Here is a 12,664-nt window from a genome sequence, read left to right on the forward strand (position 1 = left end):
GAAGACAGACAACTTTGAGAATCCAGAGGCAGGATAAGAAGGTAACCACAGGGCTGTAAAAAAAAAAATGCTCACTTCCCCCCATACATATGTAATGGATAACTATAGTTGTAACACTGTCATGTACCTTGTATTCTGAATTGTATATAAACCCTAGTAAGACTTAGATAAGGGGTCGAACACCCAAAACAGCTGTGAGGTCTGGGCCCTAGCCCTTATCCCGAGCTAGTAAATAAAGCTCTTTGTCTTTATATCACCCTGGTCTCTTGGTGAATTTCTTGGATTACCGAACCTAACAATTTGGACGCAGTGGGCTAAGTCAATAGTTAAAATTCATTGGTGTCTTACACCAAAGTAAAAGACTCTGGGAGTGGAAGGCAGGGCTCTGGTCCTGGAACATGACGGTAGAGGAGGACTTAGTGGGGGTCGAACTGTTATGTGGAAAACTGAGCATGTTACATATGTACAAACTATTGCATTTTACTGTTGACTGTAAACTATTAATACCCCAACAAAGAAACTTGAAAAATAGTTAAAATTCATTAGAGCAATTTTTTTTTTACTTCCTTCATGGGGGCACTAGCAAATTTTAGACTCATGTGTGGACTGACAGTTATAGTATCCTTTATTAGTGAGGCCAAGCTTTGGGGGCACCAAGCAGAGCAGACATGGCACAGTGCTCGGGCTCGAGACTTGGGAGAGAGACAGAAAATCACTCTAGCATATGATTTTCTTGTGGTAAAAATTTGGGATCCCTTGCTGAGAACCCAACATCCCACTCAGAATACCTCACCAGGACCTCTTTAAGTGTGAAAATGTGTATATTATGTGGTCAAAGTGGTGTCCACATGTGGTCATCTCAGGTGTTTTCTGTGGCAGTGTGACAGTTCAGACTCTCGCATGGGTGACCTCCACAGCCAGGACTGCCTGCCTTCCTGCCTCTGGAAAGCTCCACACTGCCTAAGAATGAAGCTGTGAATCTGATTTGGCCCCACCCCTACCCTTTCTGGTCTATGTGGAGCAAGTCTTCATTCAAGTCATCCAGGGAAAAGTCTGAGCCAGATAAACCCATTGACACTCCTTAATCCACTCAGCTGTCCTGCTCTCCTATCAGCAGTCAGAATTCAAAGGGTGGGGAGGTGGTTGGAGACAGGTATAAAGTCTCAGGCTTCTGTCTCCAGAGACAGAATCTTCTAGCTCTGGGAAGTCTTCTGCCTGCTGCTCCAGCCTCTCCAGTTGAGAGGAGCCAGCAAATCTCATCACAGCAGGTAAGTTACCCAGCTTTCCTTGATGACTGGGACCCCATCCCCACACCACCCATCCCCTGTGTGTGTGGGCAGTTGGGGGTGGGGATTGAACCTGGGAACCACGGGATTTATGGCATGTAAACCCTGAGCTTTCAAAGAGGAGTCTACTCCACAAATAAGGATCTGTTCTGTTCAGCTCTGGTTTATGGTGGTACAGAGGATTGAACCTGAGACTTTGGAGCCTCAGGCAAGAGATTCTCTTTGCATAACCATTATCCTATCTACCCTCTAGCAATAAATAGTAAATATAAGTACCCCACCAACAATAAATCCCATTGATCTGATCTGGGGCCCATATTCAGCACAGGAGCCTGTGTAACCTCTGCATCCTTGGAGGTCTGAGCTTGATTTCATAGTCATATGTAGAAACATGCTAGGCTGCACTCATTTCAGGTCAAGTTTTCCATGAGTGGCACAGTATGTTAACCCAGTCTCCCTTTGGAAAGTGGGGCAGTCCCTACCATGGTTGTTCCACTTTGAAGGCTAGGTCCTGTAGAGACCCACAAGGGGTTCCATGATGCTGTTCCTGATGGAGATGACCAGTGACGGAGGAGAGAGTAGAGATCTGTTAGAGGTCTGGGACTATCATGTCTATGTGGGGTTCTTAAAATTCCCTGACTAGAGTCCCAGATGATGGGGCTATCTGGTGACCCCATGTTTAGGATATACTGTACCAAGGCTGGGGAGACAGCAGAATGGTTCTGCAAAGAGATTCTTGTGCCTCAGGCACCAAAGTTGCCAGGTTAAATCCCCAGCACCACCATAAGCCAGAGCTGAGCTTTGCTCTGGATAAAAGAAAAAAAAAAGATTTCCTGTACCATATAGGAATCTACTATGATTTATGTCATTTAATGGTATTTACAAATAATTGTATCTTAAATACTGACAAGACCAGTTGTTTCTAGTCACCCTGGTCTAAGATTATTGATGATGTAGTGTTTCTTTTTTTCTTTTTTACTTATTTATTTTCCATTTTGTTGCCCTTGTTTTTTATTGTTGTAGTTATTATTGTTGTTGTTATTGATGTCATTTTTGTTTGGTAGGACAGAGAGAAATGGAAAAATGGGGAAGACAGAGAGGGGGAGAGAGATATAGACACCTGCAAACCTGTTTTGCTGCATGTGAAGCGATGCCTCTGCAGGTGGGGACCCGGGGTTCAAACTGGGAACCTTCCACTGGTCCTTTTGCTTAAACCTCTGTGCTAACCCTGATTTAGTATATCAAAGAGCAAGTCATGAATAGAAATGTATTAATTTAAGCCCACTCTGAAATTTTTTTTTAATTTTTATTTTATTTATTCCCTTTTGTTGCCCTTGTTGTTTTATTGTTGTAGTTATTATTGTTGTTGTCGTCGTTGTTGGATAGGACAGAGAGAAATGGAGAGAGGAGGGGAAGGCAGAGAGGAGGAGAGAAAGAGACACCTGCAGACCTGCTTCACCGCCTGTGAAGCGACTCCCCTGCAGGTGGGGATCCGGGGCTCGAAGCGGCATCCTTATGCAGGTCCTTGTGCTTTGCGCCACCTGCGCTTAACCCGCTGTGCTACAGCCCGACTCCCTCCACTCTGAAATTTTAATGAGGTTACAAATGTGAAAATCTGTGTTTAGATTGAAGGACTGTCTACTCAGAACTGGGGTGTATGCATCACAAATTCTAAGATATTCAATATATTTTACCCCTCCAATAGTTTAGTGATTTATAAGACTTTAGGTTAATAGGAGTGTATATTAACACCATCCCTGGCACCAAAAGTCTGTGTCCCTACCCCCATGCCACTATAGTGAAGCTAATAATCTACCCTAACACTCCCTCAGAGTGTTTACGTTGGTACAGTACTGCTATTTTTGCTTTGTATCCTCATTCCTGTTCTAGTTTCTCAACTTTTGTTTAGGAGTGGGATCATCCAATACGCATCTTTCTCTTTCTGACTTATTTCACTTAATATATTTCCTTCTAGCACCATCCAGGAAGTATTGGGAAGGTGGGTTCATTATTCTTAATGGCTGAGTGTTCCATTGTGTATGTATAGCACAACTTTCTTAGTTGTTCATCTGAGAAAGTTCTTGGGCACCTGGTTTGTTTTCAGGTTTTGGCTATTATGAATTGTGCTGTTATGAACATAGATGTACACATATCTTTTTGGATGGGTGTGACTGACTAGGTGTCCAGCCCTAAGAGAGGCATGACTGGTCCATAAGGAAAGTCCATTTCTGGTCTTGTGAGGGTTCTTCAGACTGCTCTCCACAAGAGTTGGACCAGTTTACATTCCCATCAGCAGTACAAGAGAGATCCTTTGTTGTCCCCACAACCTATCCACCATTTGTTGCTGCTGTCATTTTTGATGTCTGACTTTCTTATGGGGCTGATGTGGTGTTAGTTATTCACCAGGTACCCTGCATTGCTTAACACTGTGGTCTATTTACATAATCATTTTTTTTGTCTGAGACCCACCCTTTCTGCAGGGCATTGGTTTAATCCCCACTGATTCTTGCTCTTTTTCCACTCTGCCCCTTCTCCTAGTCACATCCTTATTTCCACCCTGCCACTTCCGCCTCAGGAGATATAAAAAGGCAGATCAATAAAGGCAGCATTGCACTGTGTTCCTGCTCCGTGAGTCCCAGAGTCTCTCTCTCTCTCCGAAGACACGAGTCTCTTATCCCTTTCCCACACAGCAGCTTAGGTTGGCTCAGGTTGAGTTCTCTCCAACCCAGAGAGCACGAGCAAGTGCCCAGGAAGAAGCACCCGCAGGATAGCTCGGCAATATGGTAGCTCGTTGTCTTTATTTGCATTTCTCTAACAAGCAGTGATGTGGAGCAGTTTTTCATATGTCTGTTGGCCATTTGGATCTCTTCTGTAGTGAATATTCTGTTCAGATCCTCTGCCCATTTTTAGAAGGATCATTTGTCTTTTTTGTTGCTAAGTCTGGTGACCTCTTTATATAGTTGATATGTTTTTGTTACTAGCCTCTTGTCTGATGTATGACATATGAAGATCTGCAAATCTTTGCGGGGTCTTTGGGTGATGGTTTCCTTTGCTATATGGAAGCTCTACAGTTTTGTATTGTCCCACTGATTTTTTTTTGTTGTTTTAGTCTTCTTTGCAGTTGGATTTGTATCAACAAAGTTGTCCTTGAGGTTTAGATGGAAAAGAGTTCCACCAATGTTTTCCTCTGAGTATTTGATAGTTTCTGGCCTAACATCCAGGTCCCTGATCAATCTGGAGTTGACTTGTTTCTAGTGAGATAAAGTGATTCAATTTGATTCTTCTGCATGTTTCAACCCAGTTTCCCAGCACCATTTATTGAAGAGAGCCTCCTTCCTCCATGTAATACTTTGAGCCCCCCTAATCAAAAATTAGGTAACTATAGGTTTGGGGGTTTATTTCTGGGCTTTCAATTTTTTTCCACTGGTCTGTGTACCTATTTTTATTCCTGTACCAGTCTGGTTTCATTATGATGGCCTTATAATATAGTGCGAGATCTAGGAGTGTGATGCCACCATTTTTGTTTCCCCTCATCAAGATTGTTTTGGTGATTTTAGGTGTTTCTGTTTCCAGATAAGTGATTGAGCTCTAGCCTGTGTCAAAATAAATAAAAGAAAGAGAAAAAGAAAAGAAAAAACCTTTGCTTGGGAAAATAACCCCCTCCTCTAGATGGCACATGCTGAGTTTGGTATTTAGATAAAGAAATTATATTAAGTGGTCTCTTGCCTGTAGCTGGCTCTCTTACTCCTCTTGTGTGGAGGTTGGTCTTGGAGTGCAGTAGAAAAGAGTCAAACTCACATCCATGGGCCAACTCCATGTTTCTTTTGTCCTTTTCAGCCTCTGTTTGCCAGCCTAAGGGTGGGTTATAGGGCTCTTTCTTGGTTCCTTAGAGCTCCCCTACATTCTTTATCTGGCGCTGGCCTAGAAATCCTACCCTTACCTGAAATTCCCAGGTTTAAAGCAGCCACCTTGAAGAGCTTATGCCAGGGGTATTTTTCAAGCTGCCATCTTGGCTCCATCCACCCCAGCCACCTCCCCATGTCACTGTTTTAATATAGATCTCTGAGCAGTATTTAGGTGAGATTAAGTGCACCATGTGAGCTTAATTTGCTGCACTACCGCCCAACTCCCGTCTTAGTAGATTTTTGTGAATGCTTTTGTGTAAGAAAAATTAAAGAGTTGGAAAGAGATGTCAATATAATCTGTGGGCTTTTTAATGGTCCTAATAGGCAGGATAACTCACTAAATGTTTCCATAATCTCTTGATTTACATTGAACATCTAGGGTATTGTGACTTTTATTCATTGCAGGATCTTCCATCTAGGGGCCATACTGTCCAGTGAAGAGGAGGCTGTACTGCTAGATTTCCAACAGAGTCTCAAGCTACTGCTGTGATTGATCTTCCATTTTCTGGCCTGAAAGACATTCAGGGAGTGAGGAAGAGATGGCAGTTTCTTGGGTAAGTGACTTGCCCCCCATCAGAGTCTGACTCTTTTTTTCTCTTGAATAAGTTGTTCTTTAATAGATACATGTTTAATTTACTGTTTCTGTTTTTTCCATCATATTACTTTCTGTATCTCTTGTCTCTTCCTTTCCCTTTCTGTCAGGGCACTGATCATCCCTGGCCTATGGTGGGTCAAGGAATAGAACCTGGAACCTGAGAGCCTCAGGCGGAAACCTTATGTTATCTCCTCCACCCTCATTTTTTTCACTTACTCTTTTTTTATTATGTAATTGTTATTTATAAAATGGAAACACTGACAAGACCATAGGATAAGAGGGATACAATTCCATACAGTTTCCACTACCATAATGCCACATCCCTTTCCCCTCCACTGAGGGGTACATAGCATAATGGTTATGTGAGATGCTTGAATTCACTGCTCCAGAAAGCCTTTTATTCTTTGCATCATTTTATTTGATAGGAGACACCTACAAGCCTGTTTTACTGCTCATGAAGTATCCCCCATTCAGGAGGGAAGCAGGCCTCAAGCCTAGGTCCTGTTTCATGGTGACATGTACACTTAACCAGGTGCACCACTGCCGCGCACCTGATAATAATTAATTTATTTATATAACATTCTTGCACTTTTAACTTTGTTTTTGGACACTGACTCTACACAGAGAAGCCTAGTGTGGTATGATCACTCTAAAAAGTATAATTTTCATGCTTCAATAATGATGTTAATTTTATAAAGGGCTATGTGTGTCTAGAGAGTTTTCATTTCTAACAAGATTATCATAATCATCATGTGTAACTTTTTATCCCATTTTTTTATCACTGTGGATTCATTATAAATTCATTAACCCAGTGGCCATTTTCTGTCTTATTAATATTTTTGAGTTTTATGTAGGTGAAGAGAATTGAATAAGGAAAGTGAAGTAGAGATATCTCTATATCTGTGTGTCATAAGAAATTGTTTTCATATTTAATAAATGAAATTAATGTTTATTTTCTTTTAAACAAAAGAACTGAAGGTACTAAGAAGGTACACCACTCATTGAATTCTAATTCCCCCGGGACTATAGGTTCAATTCTAGTTAACTTCTACTTCACTCTCCCTATCAAATTCTCTTTATGTATATAAACTCTCCCTTTCAATAAGGAAGAAAATGTCAAAACTGCTCTACCACTTGTGAAGAGTGTCTCCCCATCCACCTGCATGTGAGAATAAGGATATTGAATCTAGGTCCCTTTTTTTTTCCTCTCAAGATTTTATTTATGAGAAAGATAGGAGATGAGAGAAAGAACCAGAAATCACTCTGACACATGTGCTACCAGGGAAAAAACTCAGGACCTCATGCTTGAGAGTCCAAAGCTTGATCACTGGACAACCTCTAAGACCACAAATCTATGTCATTTTATTTTTATTTTTTTTATATTTTTTAAATTTTTTTAATTAATTTTATTTTTGAGAGAGATGTAGAGAGAGACACACACAGAGAAACACCAGAGCACTGCTCAGCTCTGGCTTATGGTGGTGCAGGGGATTGAACCTGGGACTTAGGAGCCTCAGGCATGAGAGTCTGTTTGCATAACCATTATGCTGTCTCCCCTGCCCTCTATGTCATTTTATATGGCAACTTGAGCACCCTATCAGTTGTACTCCCACACAGTCCTCTAAGGATTTACAGTTAAGTAATTACAAAACTATAGAGGGAATAGTGAGAATAGGGATATCTGTCTGTCACATGTGATGCCAGGGATTGTACTCAGGGCCTGAGTGAAAGAATGCCCAGCATTCTAATCAGTGTACCAACCTCTAGACAATGATTAAGAGGTATTTGATGCTCACATCACCGAAGACATGTTTCCAGATGAAACAAAAATACACAGACTTAAATAAAATAGAGACTGAATGGATAAACTGTTGTCGCTCGCATTTTCTCACAAGAAAATATTGCACACATTTTAGGGCTCAGTGACCTATGAAGATGTAACTGTGATATTCACTCAAGAGGAGTGGGCACTATTGAATCCTTCAGAGAAGAAACTCTACAGAGATGTGATGTGTGAAAACTTCAGAAACTTTCTTTCAATAGGTAACGATAATTGCCTTAATTTTTCAACCAGAAGACAAATCACTTTTTGTTCAGCAATGTAGAATGGAGACACTGTTAAGTGAGCAAGGTTTGACCATGAGTCACGATGGATCAAAAAGTCAACTTACTTTTATAATTTCTAATACATTTGTATTTTGTAATTTTAGAAAAGATACAAGAAAATTCCACCAAAGAGCAGCATAACTTGCCTGGGAGTAAACAACGGTGAGAGATACAATTACAATGAAGTGTGATGTACCACCTTGTTGTCAAAAATGTTGTCTCTGAGTAGTTTACTGAGATCTGGTGCCTGCATGGTTTCCCTGTATAAGTAGACTCATGGGTTCTTCACTGTGTGCTCTGATTTCACAGTTACATAGCACCCCTTTGAATACAATTTATTAAGAAAATGAAATTTACAATCACTACAACAAATAGATAAAATTTTCAAATAAGCTCATCAAAAATACTTCATGAATAGGTTGTAGAATAGTCGGTTGGACAAGTGACTCAAAGAAGAAGTATATGATCTATACGACTAAAGTTTTCATTTGAGTCACTGGCAACAAACGTACCATAATGATGTTCTATATTATCTGTCTTTTATCTACTTCATAGGAAAATCTTTCTCACATGTAACAAGTAAACTGAAATTTTAAAAAGGGGCAAAGATGCTTAGTATTTATAAAATATTACACTTGGAAACAATAAGAATATCTTCAATGTATGAATATTTATATTTTATGAAACTTAGAGAAAAGATCAATCTTTTCAATAAAAAATGTCAACAGAAACCTAACACTTGCTATTAACAAATACTAGTTCAATTAATACATACAAAATACCTCTGAAGATATAATTAGTTTTAGCATATTTTATGAAAGTATTTAGATTTCATCAATTTTTTAAACATTTATTTACATATTTATGTTCCTTTTTGTTCCCCTTGTTGATTTCACCAATTTTTATCTTAATTGTTTATTTATTGGATAGAGACATCCAGAAATCAAGAGGAAGGGGGAGACAGAGAGTGAGAAAGGCAGAGAGACTCCAGCATTCCTACTTCACCACTTGCAAAGCTTTCCTCCTGCAGGTGGGGACCAGGGTCTCAAAGCTAGGTCTTTGAGGATTACAGCATGTGTGCTCAGCCTTGTGGGCCACTGCCCAGCCCTTTTTACCAAATCTTTAACTTTATTTTGAATATTTGTGGTATCTTTCAGTATATGTTTTTAGTAAAATCTATTGTAAATGTCTGATTTTGTGGCTTATTAAGTAAAATAGTATCCTGCATTTTGAAAATAGACACAATTTCAATTTTGTTCATTAAAATGTCATTAATTAATTATTCATTATTTTACAGGAATACAACTGTGAAAATCTCTGAGGGCAAAGAAAGTCATAATGGTAGAAAATCTAAAGAATATGAAGTATACAACAAATTATTCACTCATTCTAATCATCTTGACCAACATGAAAGAACTCACAGTGGACAGAAACCTTATGAATGTAAACTATGTAGGAAAACATTCAGTCATTCCAGTAGTCTTAGGAGACATGAAAGAATTCACAGTGGAAAGAAACCCTATGAATGTAAACTGTGTAGTAAAACATTTAGTTATTCCAGTAGTCTTAGGACACATGAAAGAATTCACAGTGGAAAGAAACCTTATGAATGTAAACTGTGTAGTAAAACATTTAGTTATTCCTGTAATCTTAGGACACATGAAAGAATTCACAGTGGAGAGAAACCCTATGAATGTAATCTATGTGGTATAACATTCAGGCAATCTGGTACTCTTCAGATACATAAAAGAATTCACAGTGGAGAGAAACCTTATGTATGTAAACTATGTAGTAAAACATTCAGTCGTTCCGGTAGTCTTAGGAAACATGAAAGAATTCACAGTGGAGAGAAACCCTATGAATGTAATCTATGTAGTATAAAATTCAGGCAATCTGGTACTCTTCAGCTACATAAAAGAATTCACAGTGGAGAGAAACCCTACGTATGTAAACTATGTAGTAAAACATTCCGTCATTCCGGTAGTCTTCAGCTACATGAAAGAACTCACCGTAGAGAGAAACCAATTGAATGTAAACAGTGTAGTAAAACATTCAGAGATTCCAGTAGTCTTCAGCTACATGAAAGAACTCACAATGGAGTGAAACACTACAAATGTAAACTATGTAGTAAAAGATTCACTAGATCCAGTAATCTTCGGATACATGAAAGAAGTCACTGTGGAGAGAAACCCTATGGATGTAAACTGTGTAGTAAAGCATTCAGTTTTCCCAGTAATCTTCGGAGACATGAAAGAACTCACAGTGGAGAGAAACCCTACGAATGTAAACTATGTAGTAAAAGATTCACTAGATCCAGTAATCTTCAGAGACATGAAAGAACTCACGGTGGAGAGAAACCCTATGAATGTAAACAGTGTAGTGAAACTCTCAGTTGTTCCCAGTAATCTTCAGACACATGAAAACATTCACAGTGGAGAGAAACCCTAAAAATGCAAACAGTGTAGTAAAACATTCAGTTGTTCCAGTCATCTTCAGAGACATGAAAGTATTCACACTGGAGAGAAACCCCATGAATGTAAACAATGTGGTAAAGCATTCAGGGGTTATAGTTCTCTTTAGTTACATGAAAGAAACCTATGAATGTAAACAATGTAAACAAACATTCATTCATGCCAGTTTACTTTGGAGACGTAAAAGATCTCACAGTGGAGAGAAACCCCAAAACATGGATTCACCCTGTCATCTTTGTCAACATGAAATAACTCACCATTAAGGAAAGTTTGATGAATGTAACCAGTGTTGAAAACATTCCGTTATTCTGGCCCTCTTTGTAGACATAAAAATGTATTCACAGTGAAGCAAAAACCTATGTAGTAAAAGATTCAGTTGTTCCACTAATTTTCAAACACAAAAATATTCCCAGTGGAAATCAAGCTTTTGAGCATAAGCTGTGTACTAAAGATTAGAGAGAGAGAGAGATGCAACCTGAGACATGGTGTAGAGGCTAGTTGTTCAATGTAATAGTTCTCAGGTGTGAACTTTTGCACTACATGGGCTAGAGACATGTTCTGGATTATTGTCTATTTCTCCATCTTCTGTTAATATATAAGTAAATATATCTAAATAATTGTAGAAATCACAGTTCCATGCTATACGAGGTAACCCACACCTCTGAATATTCCATACATGAAAGGAATATGAGTATGTACTTTGATTCTTTGTCTTAAATTCTAATATATGAAATAAATTCACTTTGTACTGAGAATTTACTGATGTCAACAATGAACGGGCATGATAAAATTGATAAACATACAAAATCACTGGCATTAGAATGTTGTTGTGATGGTCTGGTGTCGGGCTGCACCGCAGAGAAGAGAGTGGACATCCAGAACAAAGGGGTACACAAATCTTTATTATAGGATGGGGGGGTTTGGTTCAGACCACGTGGAGCCAGCCAGCAGTGGCCGTGCCCACTACCTGACCACGGGGGAGATCAGGGAGCGAGATCTCAGAGAGAGAGAGCTGAGTGCCCAGAGAGGGGGGGGGTGAGGGGGCTTTTTATTGGGCGACAACCAGGAGTGACGTGTAGGGCCAGGATTGGTTGAAGGGGGCACTGCTAGGATTTCACGGGGTGTAGTAAAACCTGGGGGTGGAGACTGCATCAGAATAACTCCTCAGCAACATTAGAAAAACTATTCCTGGGAATTGGGCAGCAGCACAGTGGGTCATGCTCAAGGACTGACGTAAAATGGAAGGAATGGCATAAGGATCCCGGTTTGAGCCCTAAGCTCCCCACCTGCATGGGAGTCACTTCACAAGCGGTGAATAGAGTTAGAAGGTGCTTATTATTTTATCTTTCGCCCTCTCTGTCTTCCTCTACTCTCTCCATTTCTTTCTGTCCTATCTAATATTGACAACATCAATAAGAACAGTAGTAATAACTACAACAACAATAAAAAGTTTTAAAAGATAACCCTTTATTTAAAAAAGAAAAACAATTCTTATCCACATAAACATTTTAGAATGACTTTATAGACCTAGTAAGGAACCTGAGTGGCAGGCTAGCATGGGGGTGCCTCTTCCCGGGCGTGTACTCTCTGGGTTGAAGAGAACACGACTGGAGCCAGTCTGGGCTGCTACTCACTAGGCAACACGAGAGTGATGACTTAGGAACAGACTCATGGTGGCAAAGCAATTCGATTCTTTATTGATCAGGGAGCACAGCCTTTTAAAGGGCAGACCTGGAAGTGGCAGGTGAGAAATAGAAATGGCTAGTAAAGGGGTGGAGAAAAGCAAAAGGGACTGGAAGGGTAGGAACTTCCTTAGCAACTGTTGCAAGGGTTTTAACTGGTAGGATTAATAATACTCCCCTGCAGGCAGGGAGGGTCTTGAGCTAGAAAGGAGATAGATCAAAGGAATGGAATGGGTGGGGATCTTTCAGGCAAAACAATGACTATGTAGTGCTGGATTAGCTGTGTGGGTGGGAGAGACGACCAGGGCTGAGCTGAGAACGCAGTTCAATCTTTATCCAAGAGAGGGGATGCGGTTCAAAAAACTAATCTCTTCTAATCACAACACAATTCTCTCCTGCCTCTCTCCTCTGGCGGAAGAGTCAGGAACAAAGGAAATATGTACGATAGGGGGCAGGGAGAAGGAAAAAGTGTGGAGGCAGGGGGAGTGAGGACCAACAGTGAATACGCAATTAGAGCCCATTGCAGAGGAATGCAGGGTGCTTTGTGAGGCAGGGAATCTGATAAGACGAGAGGATGGATGTCCCCTCAAGTTAAGTCCTGCCAAGCTCACCAACATCC

The 12,664-nt window shown here is 40.2% G+C and overlaps 4 protein-coding genes across 4 annotated transcripts in view; 3 read left to right on the top strand and 1 right to left on the bottom strand.

Moving 5' to 3' along the window:
• The window catches only part of LOC132542594 (zinc finger protein 709-like), a 28,893-nt gene extending 18,186 nt beyond the window's left edge, over nt 1-10,707 (top strand). Inside the window, exons 3-4 of the mRNA XM_060205102.1 lie at nt 7,997-8,054; nt 9,709-10,707. Coding sequence (XP_060061085.1) covers nt 7,997-8,054; nt 9,709-10,297 — 647 coding nt within the window. The 3' untranslated portion in view covers nt 10,298-10,707. The remainder of the gene's footprint in view (nt 1-7,996; nt 8,055-9,708) is intronic.
• LOC103127679 (zinc finger protein 709-like) overlaps nt 1-12,664 on the top strand; it is a 471,063-nt gene that overhangs the window by 140,291 nt on the left and 318,108 nt on the right. The window lies entirely within an intron of this gene.
• The window catches only part of LOC107523550 (zinc finger protein 709-like), a 596,771-nt gene that overhangs the window by 135,423 nt on the left and 448,684 nt on the right, over nt 1-12,664 (top strand). The window lies entirely within an intron of this gene.
• Nucleotides 2,578-12,664, bottom strand: part of LOC132542596 (zinc finger protein 14-like) — a 256,001-nt gene continuing 245,914 nt past the window's right edge. The window contains exon 2 of the mRNA XM_060205104.1: nt 2,578-2,857. The gene's annotated coding sequence lies outside the window, so the exon portion shown is untranslated. The remainder of the gene's footprint in view (nt 2,858-12,664) is intronic.

This window comes from Erinaceus europaeus, chromosome 13, assembly GCF_950295315.1.
Source record: "Erinaceus europaeus chromosome 13, mEriEur2.1, whole genome shotgun sequence".
In the NCBI taxonomy this organism is placed as follows: domain Eukaryota; kingdom Metazoa; phylum Chordata; class Mammalia; order Eulipotyphla; family Erinaceidae; genus Erinaceus; species Erinaceus europaeus.